The sequence below is a fragment of the Platalea leucorodia genome, assembly GCF_965183815.1.
Source record: "Platalea leucorodia genome assembly, chromosome: 11".
NCBI classification, from domain to species: domain Eukaryota; kingdom Metazoa; phylum Chordata; class Aves; order Pelecaniformes; family Threskiornithidae; genus Platalea; species Platalea leucorodia.
In genome coordinates, this window is record NC_138833.1 from 19,653,069 (window position 1) to 19,678,772 (window position 25,704).

The 25,704-nt window shown below is 44.3% G+C and overlaps 1 protein-coding gene across 1 annotated transcript in view; it reads left to right on the plus strand.

Moving 5' to 3' along the window:
- Positions 1-377: 377 nt before the first annotated feature.
- GALNT10 (polypeptide N-acetylgalactosaminyltransferase 10) overlaps positions 378-25,704 on the plus strand; it is a gene marked incomplete at its 5' end in the record, with an annotated part of 85,831 nt that continues 60,504 nt past the window's right edge. Inside the window, one exon of the mRNA XM_082323857.1 lies at positions 378-533. Coding sequence (XP_082179983.1) covers positions 378-533 — 156 coding nt within the window. The remainder of the gene's footprint in view (positions 534-25,704) is intronic.

Genomic DNA, 25,704 nt, shown 5'->3' on the forward strand with positions numbered 1-25,704 from the left:
CCTCCCCGGAGCGATTAACCGCCTCGGCTTCCCCCGCCGACGGCCGGTTGGGAGCCCGCGGCGCCCACCCAAGCACCCACCGGTGCCGTAATTAGAGACTCATTAAGGGAGAGTCGGGGGGGGGGGGGGGGGGGGGCGCGGGCTCGGCGGGGCGGGGCCGCCCCCCCCGGCGGCGGCGGTGGGCGGGGCCGCCGAGGCCACGCCTCCCCGCGCGCGGAGCAGAGCGGAAGTGCCGGAGTTGCCGCCCGCCGTTGCCGCCGCCGCGCGCGCGGGGGAAAGTTGTGCTCCCTCAGGGCGGCGGCGGGGGCGGCCGGGCCGGGCCGCGCTCCCTCCTCCCCCCGCTCTCCTCCGTCTCCTCGTCCCCGGCGGCGGCTCCGATGCGGCGGAAGCAGAAGCGGCTGCTGCAGGCGGTGGGGCTGGCGCTGGCCGCCCTCGTCTTCTTGCCCAACGTGGGGCTCTGGTCCCTCTACCGCGAACGGCAGCTGGAGGGCGGCGGGGCGGCCGGCGGGGAGGGGGCCGCCGCCGCCGCCGCCGTGGGGCCGCCGGGGGCAGCGGTCGGCGAAGCGCCGGTGAGTGGTGGCGGTGGGCGGATGGGGGGCACGGGGTGTGGGGGCTGAGCCGCCCCGTCGTGTGCGCGGCGGGGGAGGCGGGAGCCGGTGGGTGAGGGACGCGGGGCGGGGGCGGCTCCCGCGGGAGCAGCCGCCTTCGCTGAGGGCAGCAGGGTTCGCGTAGGGGACGGGTGCCTCCTCCTCCCGTGTCACCCGAGGGAAGCCCCGGCGGCGGGGCGAGGAGCGGCAGCCGCCCCGTTACAGAGGAGGGGGCGAGGGAGAGGAGTGCGGGGGGGGGGGCCCTGCCCCTGAGGAAGGGGCCGCTTTTCTCTAGCATATGGCTGGCTCGGAGGGGGAGCGCCAGTACTTTCTTGGCAGTTCACAGATGCGGGAACCGGAGGGTCTGCTTGCCTTTTTTGGCTGAGCTTGGTAAGGGAATAAAGCGAGGTCTTAGCTCCTTGCTCCAAGGAGTAAGGAAGAGAAGCTTGTCCCATCCTTGGAAAGGAAAGGACAGTAATTCTGTCTCCCAAGGGTGCGCCTTCTGTGCCATTTCTCTCCACCTGCCTTGGAAAGGTACAGGGAACGGACATCCATCAGTCACCTCCGGGTTCCCGCAGAGCTTAAGGCAAGGGCTAGCAGAAGGTACCAGGTGGAGCTTGAACATTATGGCTGTGCACAGATTCTCCTTTGGGAAAAGAGGAGTGGGTAACCCTTCCTGAGAGAGGCAGAGGATGCCTGCTGGATACGTGGCCTGACGGTATCGCAGCACATGACTGCATTCCTTTCTTGTCCCACTGGTGTAGTAGTAAATTTAACAGACAAACCCTTCTGCTTAGTGTGCGAGACAGGAAGGCTAGATCACCCAAATTAGACGTTTGGAAGCTCAGTTTAGCTGCGTTTACTTTTGGCTACGTAATTGCTTTATCCCCTTCTGGCTTTGGCTTTGTATCATTAAGAATGATTAGGACTTGAAAGCTTGAAATGTCACTGTGTAACTATCAGTTCAGCTGCCACTCTACAAGGCTCTGCTTGTTCAAAACCACTTAAAACTCTTAGTTATCTAAATCTTTCCCTCCTTGGAGACTTGCTGCTATGACTGCACCGTAAAGGTGGAGAAACCTACTGTGGCAATTTCTGTTCTGAGTGAGAGAAGGCTCTCAAAGACAGGTGTAGTCAAACTGAGGCTGAGCTTTTCCTTCCCAGAAGAAATGTTTGTTTGTTTTTTTTTCAAATTCAAGCATTTAGTGCAAGTCTAGGTATAACCATGGCCATATCCTTGTAATGTCCCATGGTGGCAGGGAAAGGGGTCAGCTGTTACCTGCCATAACACATAAATTTGTAGCAGATCCCCAAACCTGCACAGAAATCCCTTTAACATACACAGTGATCAATAAGTGCCTGGAGTTCCTGATGTTACTGCCTTATGCTTCCGTTTCTGTTGGATGCAGGGAATCTATTTTGCATGACTGATAAAAATCAAGCCCTGTAGCCCACTGCTCCATAGCTTCACATGGTATGGTGTTATGGCGAAATGAAGACCGTTGTAAAATCGTGTGTCTTCCAGAGGTTACGGGGAGAAAGCTGGTAATTATTCTTAGGAGGCTTCCAAGTTCCTTGTTGGAGGTAGCAATTAATTCTGGTTAAATCTATAAGGGGTGAAAAAACAGTGACAAGCTGACTTTTTATCTTTGGTCTTCCAAAATTGTCCTTGTACTGTGGGCTTTAGGTAGCTGTAAGTCAGGCAGTTCCTATGGTGCAGTACATCACTGATGATTTCTGTGTATGTTCAATGTTCTCGGTATTTAGATATCCCGTATTGCCCGTGTTGTACAGAACGTTGACTCCATTTTTCTTTATGTCTGTTTAAAGTATGGCAGCTGTCAGTAAATTGAGATCTGCTTTTGTTTTGATGGTGTGTTGGGCTAGGCAGGAAACGTCTTTGCAGCTTACAGGAGAATTCGCAATAAAACCTCTCTGCACTTGTGTAAATCAGAGTTACTGGGTTTTAGGCTGAAGGCTTCATCTTCCAGTCTAATTAACGTGGAGTTATGGGCTGCAGCGAGTCTGTGAGTGAAGATATACTTGTATATCTATTGCCTATTTTTTTGAAGGATTGGGCCCTGAAATGATAGCTCCTGTTACGCTGAGCAAAGAAAAACATACCCTGAAGGACAACTGGCTGTCTTGGTAAAAATAATTTCAGATGAAGCAGAATAAAGACAAACCAAATGTTTGGTTGGGTTTTTTTTACTGTTGTCATAGAGTTCTCTGCCAGCTGACTGCAGAGTTTTTTGGGCATCCTCAGATTCAGTGCTTACAGCCTCTCTTCCTTGGTCCTGACAAGTATTCATGGTTTTTGTACTTACTAATCAACTTCCAGCTTGTAAACGAATATGCTGTTTGTCTGCTTGCTCATGAAGCCCTTCGGAAGAGCTGATTTCTTAATACCAAAACTCTAGATGATAGGAGGCTATATCATAAAAAATTATATTCATAGCAGTCAGAAAAGATTTTGTTCTGTTTCTGGCTTTAATTTGCCTTTTTGTGCAGGCTAATCTTTGAACTGAGGACATTTCGGATGTGATACAGAATTGAGCTTTTCAATGAAATCTCTGTCCAGGCTCATTCTTTCTCTTTAAATGGTGTCTGCTGTTTCAGTCAGTAATTTTATCTTTCATAGTAACAGCAAAAGGGGGAAAAAGGTTTTAAGAAACAGCTGAATTAAAGCTATAAAGCCATTCCTAGAACATAGAGTTGTGATGTTAAAATTTTGAAGTTCAAAACAGGCTAGCAGTTTGTTCTGTTGTCTTATCTTGCGCTGCATGTTACCTTCAAAATGGCAATGTATCAGTGTAGGTGATTTTTGCCTTATTTGATCTTTCTAGTGCCTGAAACAAACGTGTCAGAAAATTAAGCAATCAGCAGCCATGTAAATATATTCTAGGAAAGATTATGCTAAATGCTTTCTGCAGAAGTGCCTAGGCAGCTAATTGCTTCTGTATTTACATGTTCAGGGGAAACATTATGGTGGCTGAAAATAATGTATTGCTTTAATAAGGTGGATTAGGTCTGTGTTCTTTCCTTATGCCTTTGGGTTTGTTCTTCTGCAGCTCTGTTGGGTGCTTCTTGCTCTGCAGAGAGGGGATGGCCTTAAGTCATCAAGGTCTTGGCCTCAAGGTCGTGCTGCAGATCTCTTTAGAAAAGCTGATGCATTGAGTTACTCTTCACTACACAGCTGCACGCTCAGAAGCGTCCGTTATCCGTGTGTATGTACAGTCGCTCGGCAGATGATATGAACTAGGAAGTCCTTTTTTCATGGTGCACTTAACAGGCTTGGGTGGTGTCGTGGCTTTAAATGGAGATGATGGTATTGAGGTACTGAAGTGTTTCTGGTGACAGCAAAAGTATTAGCTTAGTAACTGCTTCATCCATGTACCTTTTCTGCTCACCCGTATGTGTATATCAGTATGCTCATGTAATGCAGATGACTTGTGTGTCTTTTAATCTTCTTTTTTCTTAACAAGTGTTCAATAGGTAAAAACATATGATCTGTAGGTGTGGGAGTAGGAAAAAGAAGAGAACTGCAGCTATTCCTTTCGTCTTGTGAATCTCTGCTGTCTGCCTCAGAGGCTGTTGGACATCCTCAGCTGAAATGTTCAACCGATGTGTAGTCCTGCAGTACGTAAAACACAGATGAGTTAGTTTGTGGGCTAGTGGTTGATGCTTGGGCTAATGCAAGTATTTATGTGACTTCTGATGCTCTGCAGAGATACTACTCTGTAGCCGGCTGGAGATCCGCACTCTGCGTGATACCTGCTGTTATGGGAATGTGGCATTTGAACTCGGAGAGATACTGAGCTTGAAAGTCTCTTTCTTTGAATTGCTGGCTAAAAGCATTGTAGCAAATTAGCTGCCTTTCATTGCATGCATTTTTTATCTGATATGATGCATGCTTTATGGAGTCACCCTGTAGCTTGTTGTAGTAGTAATTTGTGCTCTATAAATTCACTCGCGAGCATGATGGAAGTATATAAATCACATAGGTGATTGTGTGGTGCCCTCTGCTGCCAGCCGGCTGAAGTGGGATGTAGGTAGCCTGCTGGTAGGTTGTGAATGAGAAACCAACTGCAAACTTGTGATTGAAAAATGGTTTGCGAGAATGGTCCTCTTGGAAAGTTTGGGGTCGTTAAGCTTAATTGCACTAAAGGCAAAGTTTAAGTTTCCAGCCAGTATTGCTGAAAATGTAGCTCTAATGATGAGCTGAGTGGGGAGCGATGCTGTGCTGCTTCCAGACTGCTGCTGCTCGTGTCCTCCTCAGCAGGGGAAGATGATCGGCTTTGCCATTCTGACCTGGGGGCAGCTATGAAGCTGTCAAGGACTGTCAGCTTCACATTGCGGATGGCGAAAGCTAATGAGGAAGCGGGTGGCTTGGCAGACTCTGTGCTGCCAAGGCCGGGGAGGGAAAGAAAGGGCTTGGGAAAAGTGAGAGGAAAACCTTTCTGCTCTCTGCCAGCCAGAGATAAATAGAAAAAACAACTTACCATGCTTCCTAGGCAGATTTCTTTGGCCCTTAGACTGGCTGTGCCCTCGACCTTGCTACTGCCATTGAATGCTGGGGCTGGGTTCCTTGCAGGCCTCTTAGAGACTGCCGTGTTGGCAGTCATATTTGCTAGTCACTCATCAGCTAATATAAAAGCAAACTTTGAAAAGCTTATTTTGGTAAGCATAGTGTGAGACAATTGACATCTAAGGACTGAAATGCAAGTGCTAGAGCTGAACAAGCCTGTTTTAATATGAGTGACTGGTTTCCAGTGTGGGCTGCTCTAAAGTTGATCACTTCAGTGCATTTGTGAAACAAGCAGGTTTTCCTGGACTAGGTAAGTGTAGACCGCACTTCTGATTAGCAAAGTGAGCTGAAGTGAACATGAAGTGGCTAAACCATCTCACAGCTGAGAAGTGCAAAGTAAAATTTGGAAAATATGTTTATTAAGAAACTGGAGCTTTCAGTGGTCATCACTCAGGGTTTCATTATTCCTTCTGGTGACCTTCGCTGTAACAGCAACACAGAGCTGAATGAACAAATGGGCTGTATTCTAGGTCTCCTATGCTGTGTGAAAATAAAAGGTTTATTATACGTGCTGTTCTTTAGGGGAGGTTATCTCTATCGTGGAGCAGGTGCTCCTCTTATTGGACAAGTGGTTCTGTGTTTCACCATTCAAACATGCTCCATATGCAGTTCTTAATAGCTGCAATGGTTACCTTTCTTCATGGAAGGAGGATTTCAGCAGGAAAACTTTTTGGCTCCTGGCATCTGGACTACTTTTTAGGTCACCAGTGAAAACCATAATCATACAGTGATCTCCAGAGGTGTGTGTTTTTTCTGTATGAATATGGATCAAATCATGAGAGACGGCAAGATCTAAGAGCAACTATAGTTACAAATTTCCTGGCAGATAACTGCCATGCATTTGACTAAGTGGACTGATAAACTAATGGAAAGTTTCTTACCACCAGTGAGCAGTGTTGGTGAAATTGGACAGAACAGTGCTATCAAACAGACTTTCAATTATATAGTATCATCTTCCACTCCCTGTTCAAATACAGTTACAGGCGTCACTATAAAAAGATAAAGAACTGCAGTTAACCTTCCTGTCGCTCTTGTATTAGCTTCCTTGTGGAGCCAACAGTAACCGTACTTATATTGGGTAAGAACAGATCCTGTCTAACTTTAAACTTTGAGATTGTTATCCAGGTGTAAAAGCAATCTGCACGCTGCTCCTGTTTCTTTGCAACCTTTTCCTACCCCAGGTGACCCAGGCAGGTAGCTTTCAGCTTCCTTTTGCAAGGTAAAGAGCTGATGGGGTGCGCTAGGAGTTTGTAGGAGGTATTCCGCTGTGGGCTTGAAATATCACTAGCAAAAAAAAAATGGCACTGCAGAAATTTGTTTTGATCCACTGTGAAAGCAGGCGTTTCAACCTGCTAGCTTGGTATCATGGTGACTTCAGCAGAGCTGTCGGCGTAGGCTTTTATGGAGCGCACCTTAGCTGGAGCGCACGGTGCTGAGTTTCATGGTACTTCAGGATGGTGTGAATGCTTATGTAAACAAAGCTGCTGCGATATTTACCGTCGGAGGACTCTGTCTCTCGCTATTGTCCCTCATTCTTCATGGTTTCCATCCTGTTAATTCTGTAGAGTAACCTCGAAGTTACGCTGCTTTAAATTGTTTGATAGTAGCACAAATAACGCACGATACTGTGTAGACACAGGGAGAGAGGTGGCTTCAGTGACTTTGTGCATATGAAATGTTTTAATAGTAATAGGTACTCTCAGGTTAAGTGACCTGAGTGTATGTGTAGATTTTCTTCTGGATCACCTTTACTAGAAAACTGGAAAGGAATTTTTCCATAGCTGAATGGATTAAAAACTGGCTATTCTGATGGGATACACTGCGATGGCAATGAGAAATTAATGATTAATTAATTATTTGAATCATTCATTTAAATGTTACTTAAATCGGACTGAAGTAGTTTGGGTTAAAGCTAAATAAGTACTTTTTGTTAACTTTGTATCTCTCTGTTCCTATTCTGGAATCAAATCGGGACCAGCCTTTCTGCCCTACCTTTGCACTTTGGCTTAACCTGAGCTCCTGTCCCTGGACAGAACGGTTTGGGTCAGTCCTAGTGCACTTTGGCCACCCATGTATTCCTTCTAGATAGAGCTTGGCCTGGGATTCCTCTGCTTCTAGAGAGAAGTATAAATACACTCTGACTTGACTTCAGGTCCCAGATTGTTTGCAAAACCGACAGCTGTTGGTGGGGATTTTTAGCAGTTAACAGAAAGTGTGAATCTGTTTATCAGATTTCACAGGCTCCTGAACAAATCCTGATGCCCGAGTCACTTTCGGGAGTATAACAGCGTGATGCTTTATTTCCAAATCCAGGGATAATAGCCCCCCCCTTTCTAACTTTAAATTTTTATGTTCTACTTTTGGACTGCCTTTCGTCTTGTTTGCAGTGAATAAACTTTGAAATTCTCCATTATCTCTTTAAGAGTCTACTTGTGGCTTTACCTGCAGATCTAGCATGCTGCTCATGACTTCTTACAACCCAGTGTTACTGGTCCTGCTTTATTCAACGTGAAGCACAGCCTCTCAGTGGTAATGGTATCTTTCCTATCAGTGTAACCCACACTCGTGGTATTTCCTGCATTTTGTGTTACCCTAGCTAGATGATGGATAGGTAACAAGAATGGGAGTGTTTATCTACACAGCTTTGTTAAGAATATAAGCAGTACTGGATATCAAATTATGGCTGACTTGTCAGACTGTGCCTCTTTTGTTAGATTTAAAGGGTCTGGCAAACGATTGGAGAAAGCTACAGATAAGTAAATCAATATGTAGCACAATAAGTTGCCAGACAGCCCCTCCTTTTCAAATGCCTGGGTAGAAGAGTAACTTCTGCTGTGTCTGAGATCTGCTGGCAGCTCTGCATCCAAAGTCCTGTGCACCCCCTAAAATAACAGAAATATGTCACTAGACATGTCTCCTTATTGTTCATAAACTTGATAAAGCTTTAAATCGCATCTTCAAAGAAGGGAGGCCTACCATTTCTTGGTTCTTAAGTTTGCTTTTCTGTCTAAATAATTAGCTCTTTTCTCTGCCCTTTTGCAGTTCCTCCATTTTCTCTAATCTTAGCTCCAGGGTTAAAAGAGAGCTCTCTAGAGCATATGCCTATAATTAAGGCTTTTTAACCACAGTTACAGTGGCGTATAAGCAGTGTGCCAGTGCTGCCGATACCCAGGGAAGAAACTTGCTTCAGTAGGAAAGCTGTTGATGTTGTTGTAACAGAACTCTGCTATCCTAGTCATGGAGTTCCCTCTGATGATGCTTCGTGCCTTCCCACTTTGATAAGTTATCTTTCTAAGGTTGACGACCATTAATGGCATATCTTCTGTAGCTCACAAGAATAAAAATATTTAATTTATTCTGCCTGTCACTTTCTTGGAAACACAGGCTGCCAGCTATTGCAAGTAGTGTCTCTCATGGGTACATTCAGAAAGCTCGAGGAAATGTCATCCAGCTCGTTTCTAAGGTCTGACTTCCTTGGGTCTTACTGCAACTCTGTCCAGGCATCTGAACTAGAACATAGCTTTCATTATCTGTACCGATGGCTGGTGGCGTTCAGCAGACTGACCTCTTTTGGAGGTCACGATACAAACACATGAACATATTGCCACCAACGCGAGTTGGGGATGAAATTCCTGACTTAGTCTAGGTGCTCTCGGAGATCTTACAACTACAGGGGACAAGAGCACACTTAGAGGCAACTACGAAATGGCAGCTGATGGCTTAAAATTTGCACCCTACAAACCTTGGTTTATATTACTATATCCTTTGCTTTTCTGTATTACTGAGTCAAACTGAAATGAAAAGCAGTTTAAACATATGTAGTGTTTAAAATGGAAACCCTATTTTAAGTGAGTTGGTGTAACTCCTGTGGGTATTATGATTCTTTCTTTGAAACAGAAATCAAAGGAAGGGGAAGCGGATGGAGTCAGTGAAGGCTTGACTGCGTAGCGCCGCCCAGCCTGGTGGAGAAGTTCACTCTTAATGTTTATTCGGTGACTGTGTCTTCCAGTCTCAACTCCTTATTAATTTTTCAGCTGTAATACTTTTTTTTTCTTTCCCAATTAGCACAACAAGTAGCAGAAAGCAGCTTCTAAAAACTGTCTTTCAAAATAGCGAATGCTGGCATCCTCCCCTGTTAAGCTGAGCATTGCCTCTCCAGCGAGGTAACTAATTTCTCTTCAAAGTCTCTCCCCTCAAGACTAATATGTATTTCTTGCGTGTATGTCGTGTGTCGGTGATGTAGCAGTGACCTGACATGTTTCCCTGATGTAGCTTTCAGATAGAGAACTTGGCCTGTTCTGTGTGGTTGCAGTTCACAAGGTGACTGCTGAAGTCAAACTTCCAAAAGGCATTTCAGAGTATTTTTTTAAATGCACAGAAACTGCAGCTGTTTACTGAAATAATGACCAACCAAGCGGTTAAATTTCAAACAAATGTTGAAGGGTGTTTTTCCAGGTACAAATATTTGTACTTGTGTCTTAAACTTGGATGTCTGTAAATGAACTTTGTCTTCCTGCTGTAGAGCTGTTGGGTTGTAAAGAGAAAGGATTTGCAGAATAACAGTAAATCAGTCTGTCTCCTGCAAGAACTTTCTGGATGAATGAAATCTATCCCCTTGTTTGACTCCGATCCCTTTCCAAAAATCTAATTAGAGTGATGTTTTGTCTTTCTTAGTCAAAGTCTTGTGATGTTTTAAGGATTTATCAGATCTTATCTGGAAACACTGTCAGCTGTCCCTCCTACATGCAGAGCTGCTTTGCTTCTGCCCTCTTGAGCAACTGTTTTTACAAGATTAAGTTGTTATGAAAAGTTCTGCTCTGCTTGATCTCTAAAGCCTGAAATCCTTTGCTTGCAGCGATGTGAGCAAGCTAAGGTGACTTTACCAAAGAAAGTCATCCTCTTCTCCATCTTTGCTTATGGTTATTTGGAAGATCTAACATTTAAAACCTCTAGTAGCCAGTCTTGTTTTTTTCTCAGTGGAAGGTCATGTAAGCTTGTCTTTGTATAAATTACCTTTACTTGTGTTCACGTTCATTTGGGAAGTCACTTTTACCTACTTCATGATACTAGCAACAAATCGATTTTTCTCCATGATGGAAAAGTAGGTTTTTTTTCTTTCTTGAGCTTACCTAACATTTCTCAGCCTTCAGATGAAGTCCAAAGAAGAAATTTTCACAGGGACTAGTAAGCATGAGCTGTTGCTTAATAAATAAAACAGGTGAAACAGAGTTTGAGTGTTCTTAATGTTTAGACCAAAGTTTTCAAAGATGTATTAGAGTGTGATGTTCCTTTGAAAAATAAGAGTCTTAGTGACTTTGATCTAGAGTGTGGTACAAAAATAACCATGTAACCAGGTCTGGCATCCCGCAACTTTTTTGGTTTTCTCTTTTTTTTTTTTATAGTATTATTTTTGAAAGATCGAGCAGCTCCTTCACTTCTGCTCAGACTGACTTTAATCTTAACTCTGCTTCCTTGAAAGTGGCTCTCTTCAGAGACTGTACTTTCAGCTCAGATAAGTAAAAGCAAAATATATTCTCTCACTAAAGAAAATCAGAACCCCAAGAGCTAGATAAATACAGACATAACTATGTTGTAAAGGGCTTCAGTTAGGAAAGTAAGTTATTTTCTGTAACATTACAGAAGGTCACTTAAATTTAGCCCAGCTGTCAGTTCATGTTAGCCACTATGTAACAGGATTATTCTGGATCTCAAAAAGAAGTGAACCCTGTGATTATCTTCTGTCTTCTCAGTGATCTTCCAGGTGGCCTGCTGCCAGGGTTTAGTGTGTGATAGCCAAGTAATAAGGAATAACCCTTTCTTTCCACTCCTGCATGTGTTAGTTTTGCTGATCCACCAAATACACTCTGGACTACCATTTCTCTTTGATTCTCAGGCTGCAGCTTACTGTATTGGAAGTATCTAAAACTCCTATTGATGTTTTGCTGTTGCATGCTGCCTAATTTTTTTTGTGACTGTTTTGGAATCTGATTCAAGGTACTAATTTAGCCTGGGGGGAAAAAAAAAAATCTACCTTGAAAAAAAACTAGCATCTGTTCCCAGGTCTTGTTCACAGCAGTGAAGAAGTTATATTGGTACAATTAAAGTGTTTGGAATGAGACTTCTCAAAATTATTTTGCTTGCCTGGTTCTGAGGGCATGGAAGTAAGCTGCAAAAACATCTGCAAAGTATAGGAAGATCTGGGATTGTGATACAGAAACTGGCAGAAGTGTATTTGGGTATACATACAGAGGACTATTCAAGTTATCACTGTTGCCATTTTCCTGCTATTGCTGCTGATTCTTTGAAAGTGTGGTTCTTTCCCCATTCTGCCCCAGATTGTTTCCCATCTTCAGACGCAGGTTGCGTGCTCCACGAATGGGGATGTTGAAGATTGGAAAAGTCTTAGCTGCAAGGTGCAAAGGTTCTGCTTGTGTTGTCCTTGATTTTTGATTGCTGTGTAGTATCTGCGTATAAAAGACAATAGGTTTTCTTTCACCATAGTTGCATATTTTCTGCAAGTGGGAACTTGGGCCAGCTGATTACAGAAGAAGAGTCCTTGGCAAAGCTATTACAAACTAACAAGAAAGCGTCTCGAACCTCAGTCTGTGCCAAGACCCTTTTCCTTGCATTTTAGCCAAAGCTGTTATCAGCATAGAATAATACTGGTTACCATGGGTGAAAGGCCTAAGCTCTGGAAACAAGTGATGTCTTGTGGCTTTCCAAGTGCTGATACTTTTATAATAAAAGGCTGCTCATAGTAGAAACGCATCTGAGAAGCTGTGAATTGATGCACGTGAGCAGAGAGCACTGGCATTGCCGATAAATTAGTTGGGAAGTGCCAGTCGTGTAAAAGAACTCAAATGTTGGCTTAACCCAAAAACGTTAAATGAAATATAAAACTACATATTTTCTCTCTGGATATTTGAAAACAATAACAAGCCATCTGAAAACTTATTTTTTAAAATTATTTCTAGAGGGTATGAGTTTTCAAGCCTAACGCAGTGAAGTCTATTTTTATAGTCCTTGAAAACAAAACCTGACAGACCGTATTTGCCAGCGCTTACATTGCTCTGGTGACAGTGCTTCTTTCTAAAGCACGCCAGAGGAAATGCTCGGTGCCGGAGCATATGTCAGTGATTAGTGGGACCAGCGCTGCAGGATGAAGTTGGAGAAATGTGGTTGTGTGTAGAAAAAGCTGAATGGACAGAACATGAGAAATGTAGTGGTTTATGGATTGGTTTTACAGTAGGAATGGAAAATAGTTATTTTTAGGGTTATCTGTATGTAACTGACGTGCTGTCTTCCCAATCAGTTGAGGTTTAACTGAGACAACCGGTGCCTTTCTCTGTATGTTTCCCTCAATTTCTTCTTCATTTAGAAAACTCTTTGCTCTTTGACACTATCACTGTTTATATAATACAAGTATTTGCATGCTTTGTTTATGCCAGAGTGAACTGAAAGCCCTAGGAAGTGAGAGACTTTGGCACCCAACTCTTTTTGTGGATTTAGGCCTAAGTGGATTTAAGGGCTCAGGGCAGAGATCCTCAGAAACCAGCCGATCCTCTCCAGACCTGACGTCCTGGGTCCAGAGTTCTTGCCAGTCAAGCCCCTGGGGTGCATGCTCACATTTTGTTTCTGAGTGGCTCCTGCCGCCTCCTTCTCCTTCCTGAAGCCCAGCTGCCGTCCGTGGCATTGACCACTCCTTGTCAAGGACGCTGAGTTCAGAGCACAGCTCTCAGACCTGAGTTGTGCACGAGCTCTGTGGGACTTGGGGTACTTGCATTCGAACCCCTGGGGAGGAGAGGAGAAGAGGACTCTGCCCTGCTGCCCTTCCACAAGGATCATTGATGGCTTTTACTCAAGAGTAGAAGTGCAGTAGCTACAGCGCTCAATTGACTTTGCCTCCCTGCTTTGACCGTGCAAAATAACCAATAACCCCTGCTCTGTGTTTGAGAGGAACAGTTCGGGCATCAACGCATGCAAACAGGTATGAGTGTTTTGATTCTTATGCAATATAGAGGCTGCCTTGTACATAAGGGCCATGTACCTAAGACCTGGAGAAATCAGAGGTCAGAAGCCTGTCTTAGCCAGTTGTTTTGAATTTGATCCTGAAGGTGCTTACAGACCTTACTTAAGGACACAGACCCCACTGTGGGAACAGTGAAGCTGGAAGCTGAGCTGCAAGATGCACAGCATTGCAATATCAAAGTTTCTTGTGGATTTAGCTCTGCAACATCATAGATATAGTCATCACTCAAGTGCTGTAAAAGATCTTCTCCTGCCTTACCCTATTCTTCATGTCTTGTCAGTTATGTTGGAGTACACCCAAAATTTTTCTATTCAATATAAATGGGAGTGAAATGAAAATGCCCTGCTCCCTTTATTACAATTGATGTCTGTATTTGAACTTTGCCAATATTTGTTTATGAAAACTGCTTGTTTTCCCCTCTGAAATCTTTGTCAGAGCAGCTCAATAGAACTCGGATTAAGGGAGTCAGAAGAGGTTAGAGAATCCCTGAAAACTAGAACAAGAATGTATTAGACTGCTGCATAGCATTACCCTGCTAGTACCAAAATTAGACTGCTACTTTTTGTAAAGTAGACATTTGGCTATTAATATTTAAAGAAATAACACAAGAAGCCAAGTTATTTCCAATTAAATCCAAGTTATGAAATAATTGTCTTGAGCTCACTACAGCTGTGACTTACCTGTCTTCTGCTTTTTTTGTGTAGAATTTTTCCTCACATTTAAGAGTTTTTAAAGCTATTTTAGGTCTGGTTTTTGCTAGCCTGTAAAGTTCTTGCTTTTGAGTAACTCTTGAGATAATTAGAAAAACAGAATTAAATTCTTTGGGCCCTTTAGGGAAAAGTGATGGCTTCATGAGGATTTATTTGTATTTCTGTAGCACGCAGGAGGCCCAGTCAGAAATCTGCAAGGAGAAAGTAAAACACCCAAAGGAAGACTGCTTCCCATAAAGTAACATCAACTGAAAGTATATTTATTTTCCTTCCCTAAAGTTGGTCTATAGAAAATGCCTTAAAAATTAGATTGTCTGCTGGTACTTGTACAAAAAAAGGCAGCTTCTCAGCAGTGCAGTAATTTGGTTTTATACTGTGTCACAAGTACTGCGCAGCTTTCTGAAAGAGACAGCTGGGTTTTCACTGATGACTGAATCTAGTGGTTAAAGATCTTGGGCATTTTGGACCAGGTTGGACCTGTTGGAGCGAGTCCAGAGGAGGCCACAAAGATGATGAGAGGGCTGGAGCACCTCTCCTATGAAGAGAGGCTGAGAGAGTTGGGGTTGTTCAGCCTGGAGAAGAGAAGGCTGCGGGGAGACCTTATAGCAGCCTTCAGTACCTGAAGGGGGCCTACAAGAAAGCTGGAGAGGGACTTTTTGCAAGGGCCTGTAGTGATAGGACAAGGGGTGATGGCTTTAAGCTGAAAGAGGGTAGATTTAGATTAGATAGAAGGAAGAAATTCTTCACTCTGAGGGTGGTGAGGCGCTGGCACAGGTTGCCCAGAGAAGCTGTGGCTGCCCCATCCCTGGAAGTGCTCAAGGCCAGGTTGGATGGGGCTTTGAGCAAGCTGGGCTAGGGGAAGGTGTCCCTGCCCATGGCAGGGGGGTTGGAACCAGGTGGTCTTTAAGGTCCCTCCCAACCCAAACCATTCTATGATTCTATGATTTTCAGTCTTCTGATGTGTCGTGTCTCTCTAGGTTTTGTAATTGCTTCATACTTGAACCTGCTGGCTCAGGCATGAGATTTCTGGATCCAGTTTCTTCTTCCTTAGCTCGTCAGAGCTGTGAAAGGATCTGACTTTGAAACCTCGGTTATTTTTAATCTCTTTTTAATTCCTTACAACTGTTAAAGGTCTAAACTTTTGAGAGGAGCACCAGCTTACCTCATTTGTGAGTCACACCTTCACAATACCAGGGTGTCTTTGGCAAAATGTTTTCAAGCTCATTGAAGTTGGATCCATTAGTAATGGGTTCACGTGGGCTTTTGGCTGCATCTCCAGGTACAGTCTGGTTTTTTTAGCAGAAATATACGTATATGGCTCTTTGCAAGGCTGCTATTTCTGGGTAACAAAGGAAAGGCAATGGCTCTGACTGGAAGATCGGCAGTGAGGCACGGTGTTCATCCCTCCTCTTCTGGTGGAAGCTTATGAAAAACTGTGTATCTTGCTCGTGAAGTGTCGTGATGCACTGTTAAAGTAAACTTGTGTGCAGACTCCAGCGATCTCCTCCGTTCAGGAGGTGGAAAAGAATACCAAAGAAAACTTTTCTTCCATCCTATTTATAAACCTTATCAGCTTAACATGAGTGAGCTTGGGCATGTGTTCAGTGCTGCTGGGTTATGCAGTTAGGAGTCTGTTCTGGCTTCCTAAATGAGAACAATGTGTAACATCACCATTCAGTGTGTTCTTGGTTCTGTGCTGTGTGCAGTCAGCAAAAAGGGTCAAGAATTAAATAAAGAGGAGATCGGTTCATGCACCTGGATCTTGTTTGAAATCAAAGAATACAAAGCTTCTAAAGCCTCTAAAAACTCTCAGCGGCTCCTCAAAAGAGGAAGCCAGTTGGCAGACAAGACCCTGAAAGCTACTTGGTTATAAAGTACTCTTAAAATTTAATGAAATATAATCCAACATTTTAATTGCATGTCTGGGCTTATGAATTTAATGTTGACTTTAGCAATTCTGCTTAGTACCTAAACTCTGTGTAACAATGAATCTCCTCCAAAAGATCTTATCTTAAGAAATACTAATACTTGGGAAAAGCAGGGAGGGAGGGGCAGCAGTTGCAAAGATATCCCCTGGTTTCTTGAAGCTCCTCAAGTTTTAAGGGTCTTTTGTGGTTCAACGAAATCTTGGCTTTAGCTTACATTATGAAAATTTTCTCCTTACTAGTCTGCAGAATGGCTTGGACAACCTACAACAAGTATGCAAGACATTACTGTGATCTGCAGCCAAAATGGTGGGAGCATTAAACAATGCTTTTTAGCAAGGGAGCTGCAGAACAGCTTCCCAAAGGGATTTATTGTAGCTCAACCAGTAGCCACAAATGCTGGCTTGTGTCACTGGAGAGCTGAAATGTTTGAGAAATGGCACCGTTTGCAGCAGGAGTTAGTCAAGAGTTACTTTAGGTACATCCCTGCCACGTAATGCTGCCCCATCACTTCAGTCAGTCCTGCAATATTACAGGTTTTTGCTTCTTTGCTGTTGGCTTCTGCTTACCAGCTCTGCCTTAGCTGAGAGATGAGAGTAAGAGAACACAAGGAATGCTGCTGAGCCTTTCATCCTCTGACTGCACACGAGATCTTTGTAATTCATCTGTTTGGGGTTGAAAGGGTAGGTGGGGGAGGTTGCGTTATGCCTTGGATAGTCAAACTGTTACACGTTTTTCTCTTACACCTTTGGTGTAAAGCTGTGTGCCCAGTCTGAAATGGGATGCTACTTTAGTGATTCTTGCTCTTCATGGTGGCTTACAATCAAGCCCAACGTAGGCCAGTAAGAACTGATGTAGCCCTTGGCAGTTGCATATCCACTGCCCGCAGGAGAGTCACCGACTGTGTCCCTTTCCAGCTCCATAGGCTGATGTGGGAATGAGACTGAATGCACTTCTCTGGAGCAGTGGGCATCAAGAAGAAGAGGAAGTAAACGTCCATTTTTTCATCTTGTCCTCAGACAACATCCTATCCCAAACCCAGCTGGCAGAATGGGCTGCATTGGGCAAAACGCTTGGCACTGACTGTAGCAAGGCTGGCGGTTTTGTAGTACTAGACAGCTGGCATCCCGTGGATCTGACACAGTGCTTGACATAACTATTAATCTATGTTAACGGGATTGCTTGAGTGGCCTTTGTTTTTCGTTGTGGAGTCAGCAAGGTGGATGCTTCAAGTCTGCAGGACTGAATATGCGCTCCCAAGGCACCCACCCAGCTCAAAGGTGGGAACCGCGCTCTGGCGCAGCGGGTTAATGTGCGGCTGGCACAGGGAGTGCTTGCACGAAAGCAGCAGTCTTGGAGGTGACGGATTGTGAGTTCTCTCTTGCTTTCACGTGTCAGAATAGCTCTGGTGTCTCTAGTGGTCTATGGCTTGAGATTGAAAGAAAGTGTCATGTAAACGCTTTTGTGTATGTATAACAGAAACTGTAAATGTTAAGGTGTTTTGGTATCTTGCAGTGTAATGCACTATCTAGAAACAGTGATGTCGGTTGGTTGGGCAGCTTTCAGAAAGAGAGAAAGGTGTCTCTGCTGTGGCTTTTGCTGCTCCATCTTTGAGTTTCTATTGCTAGAAGGAGACTTGCTGTACTTCGGAAAGGTTATAGTTGAGAGAAGTTACAAAACAGCACCCCAGCAGAGTGTAATCTCTTGGGAACTGCAGGTGCTTGGTAGACATTTCAAGGCATAAGCCTTCTCTAAAGAGTAAAGGAAAGTTCATTGGTATCCAGACAAAGACCCTTTGGCTGTCTGGACGTAGATGTTGCCTGCTGCTTGCCTGTGGGTGAGGAAGAGCTGTCTGAGCTGTGGATATAAGGTGCTATGCAACATATTTTAGTAGCACTTAAGCTCCCTTGACCTAATTCGCTTGCTTTTTACTGGAGCACTGATTAGCAGTGGCTTGCTAGTGTAAAAGTAAGCAGCAGTTAATTCTTGTAAGTCAAGTCCTGTATGACTGTGATTTGGGTAATGCCGTCTTTTTGGAAAAAACATGGCAAATGCCTTGAATAAATGTGATAAAGGGTAGGCAGGGGTGATCCTGGTGCCAAATACTGACACGACAAACAGGCAGATTGCGTGTTAGGACTGGAATGGTGCTGGCTACTTCTGACTGCTGCTTTCCTTCTCCAAGTCACGACTGGTCTCAGCTCTTAGCCACAGCAAGCTTCCTTGGAGGCCTTAACACATTCCACAGGATTCCAGATTGTTCTGAAAATGCTTTCTAAATGCTGTCTTAATTAAAGATTTCTTTAAGTCAGAATTAAGTTATTAAAATGTTCCAGGCATTTTCTAGAAGTCTTTGCAAGCTGACTGTACATTCCTTTCAGAGTTGATCTACTGCCTGTTATGGGTTACAAAGTAATATTGTGCTGCTTGTGGGTTACAGATAAGTTCAATAAATGTATGATTTTTTATTTTTTTTTTCCCCAGCAGTTTTCCTATTTGTGAACTGACGCTGCCATTGAGTCACTCTTTAGGGTTTTGCATTTGTGTAGTTGTGGTCCTTTAGCAGTAATGGAAAAAAATGTCTAGTGTTCCTGGGAGGGCACTTCCAAAATCCCTGGGTATGGCAGACTAGATAGCGCTGCATAAGACAAGAGACCAACAGCCATCTAAAATGCTTTTGTTTTGTTTTGCAGAACCTGTGACTGCTTCTAAAATACCGGGTGATCATACATGATAGGATTTGTACTTTACAGAAAAATTGCGTTGTGTGGAGCTGTTGGCAGCTCACACACCTGTGGTGCTACAAGTATTTAATACGCTGCTTAGGTGATTTGAAGATAACAAGTGCTTAAGAGATATGCCTTTAAAGACAAGTTGCACTGTCCCGGGCCTGTCCCTACCAAGATCTGTGAGAAGAGGTGGTTTTCTGCCATTAAAATAGTGATTGGAGCCTCAAACCTAAACCGTGTCATGACTTTTTTTAGATACGTGTACCAACATGGATTGAGTGCTTCTGTTGGACTGTGGTGGTGTTTTGGGTTTTTAATTAGGGTTTTAAGATTTTAAAGGCACACTCCAACTAGCTGTATTCTATGTATCTAACCGAAAAGGTTGTGTGTTGGAGGGAGGTGAATTTCTGTAACAGTAAAGCAGAGTTCTTAGCTTAAAAGATGTGTTTGTAAGAGAGCTCTGGATCTGCTCTCTTTCCAAATCCATGTTCTGCACAGATTATGTTCTTCCTTGCATTTTACAAGTAGTTCGGAGGAGCTAGTGGCTTCAGTAGAGTGGTCACCTTTTCCTGGTGACTGCAGTTAACTTCTGCAGAAGATGCTATTCAGTCTCCCCTTAACCAGCGTTAGGAAGACTTGGCTGCTGGTTTGAAGATGAAGTCAGCGCAGAGGTGTCTTTCTGAGCTTGCAGTCGGCCTTTGACATTTTGCTGCTCAGTTCTATAAAGTTGCAAAAGGTTTAAAGAAATAAAATCAGAACCTTGTCAGTTTAGGTTGCTTCTGCTGGGGCCCACAAGCAGCTGTGAAACTGTTTATCAAGTTGATGATCGGCTTGTGACTGGAAATTGCAAGAGCATGTCAGACTAGAACTCAGCCTGAAAACAAATGCATGGCTATAGAGAGCACTATTGTCATGTACATCATACCCCCCCCTTTTTTTTTTTACAATAAGTGAAATGTTAATTGTTTTCTATTTGCTTTGCAATCTTTTGATGTATCAAAAGCTGTGTAATTAACCTTATTAAAGGTTCTGCAGTGGGAATGGATGACTGTCTCCGTATTTGCTGTGCAATTACTGTTAAGTAACAGGAAAGCCCGCTAAGCGGTCAGTCAGCAAAAGCATTACTGGGAAACTACGTGGCTACTGAGCACTTAAAAGCTGAAGATGAATTTTGAAGTGTTTTGTGTTCTGAAGGAAGGATGGGAGGCAGTTCTTACAAACTTTGCACTGAGATCAGAGACTAAGCAGTGAAGGCAATAAGTGACTGCATTAATCTATGGGGTTGAGAAAAACATTTCTTTCCTAAGAGAACAAAGTATGACAGGGCTGTTTATCTCCCTTAAGTTTCCCAGGAGATGTGAACCCAAAATATGTTGTGCTCAGCCTCTTCTATCACCGTACTAGATAATTTCTTTATAAAATGTCTTACCCAGAGAGGTCAGTTTTCTAGCGCAAACCTTGCTCCTCTGTTTTTGAAAGCATTTTGCAGATTTGCCTTGTTTGAGAGAGGTGCTTCCTCCAGAGCAGCACGGGTAAAGAGAGGGGTAGAGCTGCCTGCATTGAAAAGGCAGGGCAGTGACATAGTTGTGTGACAGTTGCTTCTCTCTGACCCACAAAACAACATATATTGGGGTTGGTTGGGGAAGGTTTACACAGTTTTGGACTGCTTCACTGCAATTTGACACACAAGTTAATGTGTTCATTCAGAGGATTTCCACTTGCAGTATATCATTCTCCCAGTTCTCTCTGGATCTGGACGGTGGACTGTCCTCAGGCTCTTTGCTCACAGACCACGAGGTTGTACTGAACGTTTGCTATTTGTGTTGTTAGACACGCTTGCTTGTCTGTTGGGCAAGTTATTTCAGTTGGCTTCAACCTTTCCGTACAGGAATGCCTGTTTGGGCCATTGGAACAGCTGAAATAGCTGGTTTTCCAGAATGTTATGCTCGAGTTGTCTCTAAAGCCAAAGCCGTGGAAGGCTTTTTAATACTGTAATTTGGCATGAGCAAATGCAAAGTTAAGCAAAGCGTGCTGAGCTGGTGGCCATTGAAGGCTTGTATAGAAGCACTCCCTAAAGGAAGGGAGAGGCTTTCCAGAGGGTTGTGTTGTTATCAGCTGGTTGTGTGCACAGCAGTGCAACTTCCCCTGTGTCGTAGTGCTGGGAGTGAGTCCACAGCCCTGTAAGGCCCAGCTATACCTGTGGTGCAAGTTACCGTGCTTTTCTGTGTACCCCATATCTGTGCTTATTTATATAGCTCAAGAACCTTTGGAGCAGGAAAACACTATCACCTTATTTGAATGGTTTTCATTCAGAGGGAATGGAAGATGTGGGTCAAAACTGAGTTTCTGACTGGATTAAAATCCCTGCTCTCATTCACTTCATTTGAAGCAGTAAGCCACTGCTTATTTGAGATGGAGTTTAAATTTAAAAACCACAATGTAAGTTACTTGGGAAGGGATGTAATTTTGCGTACCCGTAATGGTGATAACTTGGATAAAACAATCACAGGAAACTTATTTCTGGGGGAGAAGTGAAGGGAGGTGTTCTGGGCATGGCACTTTTATGATAACTTCTGGAGCTTATGCCTCTTACCAGGAAGATTTTGGATGTTTGGTGCAATCAAAACCAGCTGGATTGTGGGAATTTGAAGGTTTTTTTTAAAAAGCCCAAGAAGTCCAATTAGTAGAATTCGATTCATAGGAGTTTAAAAATTAATGGTAAGTTACCTTATAAAATATAGATCACTTGAGACTAAACTAAGAGCAGGCATATGGTTTTGATTTTTTTTTTTTTTCCTTCAAACACTGGCACGGTACTGAGGCCAGACAACTTTATTTTCCTGATGCATTATAACCAGCTGCAGATGTTTTAGACATTATCGCTTCTAAACGGGCTTTGACAAATGTCTCCTGGAAGCCAGCAGCTCTAAATATTACATGCATTGTATTCTGAGGAAATGTTGAAAATAAAAGTTTTAGGAATTAAACATTCAGTGTCTTGATTCACAAGAAAATTTACTTTCTGCCCTTGTCAGGGGATTTGCTAGCTGAAAACATTCTTTTGCAAGACGTGCACAGGTGTTAGTCAGGACACAGAGACTGCAACAAATACTGCCCTGGATGGTTTTGCATGGTATGTTATTTACTGGCCCTCTATCGCTAATGCTGGAAGGTGGACACTTGCTTGAAAGGGTACTTCAACATATATCTAAATGCTGAACTGAAATTTGTAACAGGTATGCAACTTTTCAGCGTTGAGGCAAAAAAAAAATTGAAGGATGTATTTGAACATATGGAAATGTGTTTTGTGCACCAGGGACAATGGCAGGGCCCTCTACTACAGAAACTTCTGTGATATTTCAATTACTCTGTTCAGGATTAAAGTACAGGACTTTAAATAAAGATCTTTCCATGCTTTTTTTCTTTGCTGTATAGCTTTGAATTTTGCCCAGAAGGGCATCTTCATGTGTATACGGGGTACAAAATGTTGCTTGTATGTTCAAATGTATGGCTTTGGCGTGGAGAGGGACTGTATGATTATTGACTTGGGAATTGCATCACGTGTCCTTGACTTTCAAAATTCGGACAGCTTGGTTCATCACCACATAAACCATTCACTCATTTTTTCCATACCTTGAGAGACATTAGGAAAATTGCTGTGCTGTGCTGTAGACACCTCATTAAAATGTGCTTCAGTACGCAGCACCCCGAGTTCTCAGTCTGGTCAGCGCAGGAGGAGAGAAAGGAGGCGTCCTGAGAGGATGGGCTGAGTGCCTAAAGCCTGAATGCTCAGAACTGGGTAGTGGAAGTACCCCGAGGCAGGGATGTGCCAAAGAGGCAATGTGTCCGATAAGGATTGTTTGTGTGTTAGCAGTTCATCGAGTAATGGTGGTCCTAATTGTTTCAAGGAGTTGAGGGTTTTGCCGAAAATCTTTATAGAGAGTTTTAAAGGGAAATGGGGATTGCTTAGGTGTCATTAGTACCTTTTGTGCAAGGATTTTTTTGGTAAAAAGGTATTTCTGAACCAGGTAAGTACCTTTATATATAAAGGTTAAGGATGTATCTAATTTGTCCCAAACAGGGTAAGCAAAGGGAATCTCCTTGCCCACCTGTGTTACCCCTAGAGAGCCTTTCTCCAGCTTTGGGCCAGTTTAAATATAAGCCAGCTTGTGCTCGCTGAAATCCCTAGAGTCTGCCTGGCACTGGGGAGCAATTCCAGGAGAAGATTAGAGATGGCAAGCATCAGTGGGTAACTACTTGAGCAGAGACCTGCCTGCTTTGCTTGAAGGGACATGGCACATTGCCCTGCAGCGGGGAGCCAAATCAAGCAAATGCAAGTCTAATGATTTGGATTTTGCTACTTCACATTAGTGTTTAAAACTGCTTAGATATAATCCTCCTAGCAAATCTCTCCATGCTTTGAGATGGCGAACATTCACTGCTGCACACTGATTTTTAAGTATGAACTGGTTATACTGAATTCTTGTGCAGCTGAACAAAGGCTCTCACTGATGCCTGGCAAAGAGGAGAAGTTTTCATGTTTGGTTCTGTTTGTACAGGAGCATAAAATGGTTCTTTGTATCGATGGGCTATAACAAATGAAACATTCAGCCAAAAGTTTGGATTTGATACTTCCCAGTTGTGTGGTGACTCTGGAAAATGTGTATGTGAAATACTGGGGGGGGGGGGGGCGGGGATTCTGCTAAGTTGCTGTAGAGCTACTGGTTGCACATGTTTAGTTGGACATGTTTTCTTGTCTTACAAGTGTCTTATGACCTTTGGAAGAAGGGGCAGGCAACACAGAAGGACTACAAGGATGTTGTGAGGTTATGCAGGGTGCAAATTCGAAGGGCCAAAGCCCAGCTAGAACTCCAGTTGACTGGAGGTTAGCAAATGTGATGCCCATCTACAGGAAGGGTCGGAAGGAGGATCCGGGGAACTCCAGGCCTGTCAGCCTGACCTCAGTGCCAGGGAAGGTTATGGAGCAGATCATCCTGAGTGCCATCACACAGTACATGCGGGACAACTAGGTGATAAGGCCCAGTTAGCATGGATTTATGAAGGGCAGGTCCTGCTTGACTAACCTGATCTCCTTCTATGACAAGGTGGTCCACTTAGTGGATGAGGGAAAGGCTGTGGATGTTGCCTACCTGGACTTTAGTAAAGCCTTTGACGCCGTTTCCCGCAGCATTCTCCTGGAGAAACTGGCTGCTCATGGCTTGGACAGGCGTACTCTTTGCTGGGTAAAAAAACGGCTGGATGGCCAGGCCCAAAGAGCTGTGGTGAATGGAGTTAAATCCAGTTGGCGGCCGGTCACCAGTGGTGTTCCCCAGGGCTCAGTACTGGGGCCGGTTCTGTTTAATATCTGTATCAATGATCTGGACAAGGGGATCCAGTGCACCCTCAGTAAGTTTGCAGATGACACCAACTTGGGTGGAAGTGTTGATCTGCTGGAGGGTAGGAAGGCCCTACAGAGGGACCTGGCCAGGCTGGATCGATGGGCTCAGGTGAACTGTATGAGGTTCAACAAGGCTCAGTGCAGGGTCCTGCACTTGGGTCACAACAACCCCATGCAACGCTGCAGGCTGGGGGAGGAGTGGCTGGAGAGCTGCCTGGCAGAAAAGGACCTGGGGTGTTGGTTGACAGCCGCCTGAACATGAGCCAGCAGTGTGCTCAGGTGGCCAAGAAGGCCAATAGCATCCTGGCTTCTATCAGGAATAGTGTGGCCAGCAGGACCAGGGAGGTGATGGTCCCCCTGTGCTGGGCACTGGTGAGGCCACCCCTCGAGCGCTGTGCTCAGCGCTGGGCCCCGCACCCCAAGGCGGCCATGGAGGGGCTGGAGCGTGGCCAGAGCAGGGCAGCGAGGCTGGGGCAGGGGCTGGAGCACAAGGCTGGGGAGGAGCGGCTGGGGGAGCTGGGGGGGCTCAGCCTGGAGGAGAGGAGGCTGAGGGGAGCCCTCATCGCTCTCTGCAACGGCCTGACAGGAGGCTGGAGCCGGGGGGGGTCGGTCTCTTCTCCCCAGGAACAAGCGATGGGACGAGAGGGAACGGCCTCAAGCTGCGCCAGGGGAGGTTTAGGCTGGATATTAGGAAAAATTTCGTCACCAAAAGGGCAGTCAGGCCCTGGCCCAGGCTGCCCAGGGCAGTGGTTGAGTCCCCATCCTTGGAGGTATTTAAAAGCCGGGGAGATGTGGTGCTTAGGGACGTGGTTTAGTGGTGGGTTTGGCAATGCCAGGTTAATGGTTGGACTTGGTGATCTTAAAGGTCTTTTCCAAACTAAACGACTCTATGATTCTAAATTATTAAGAAAGTTTACATTGAAGATTGCTGTTCATAGTATGAATCTTTTCTAAGTGGTTGCTCACCTGAGCCACACAGTAGTGTTTTCCCCAGTCACCCAGGATGTTTCCCCTCCCTCTAGAGCTTGCTCTGTTTTCTTGCCATGACTTCATCAGAAAAATCTGAAAGGTAGTACGTGCCCCTCAGCTGCAGCTGTCTTAACGTACTTAATGCTCAGAGGTGCCTTCTCTGCACTGTGTATGGAGCCCAAAGTCCTCACATTTCTGATTAAAAGACAAGCCACAGTTCATTTTCCAAAACAGCAATCAAAAGCATGCAGTATTTTTATGCAGTGTTTGGAAGATTGATCTGAATACTCTGAAATCTGTAGTAGCTATGAACTTTGGCTTGCATCTTCTTGTAAGGAACAGAAAATGATCCTACCTTTAATGGAAACTAGCAGAAAGTTGGCTTCTATTTAACTTAAAGGAATTTGGGGTGGTTTCTCTTCCCTGTGGTCTAAGTGGAATGTCTTGGCTTGTCCGAAACAACCGCTGCTTTTTGAAAATGCATTTAAAGGGATTTTGGAGGTTCGAGTATTTGATTTTCCCACATCACCACCGCGTACTATAGTTTCTTCATACTTTCCCTTCTTGGATGAAATGTTTAGTTTACTGTAGTGAGAGCTGCTACGTAAATTGTTCCAGTCAGAATACTTCTTACTGAGGATGGAGGATTAAGTGATGAAGGCTTTTAACTACATGAGCATTGGGGTTTTTTGCATGCAGTGATCTTTCTGAAGCTTGCAAAGAAGATTGCTTAAATAGAACGGTGTTGCTGTGGAGTCGTTGTTTAATC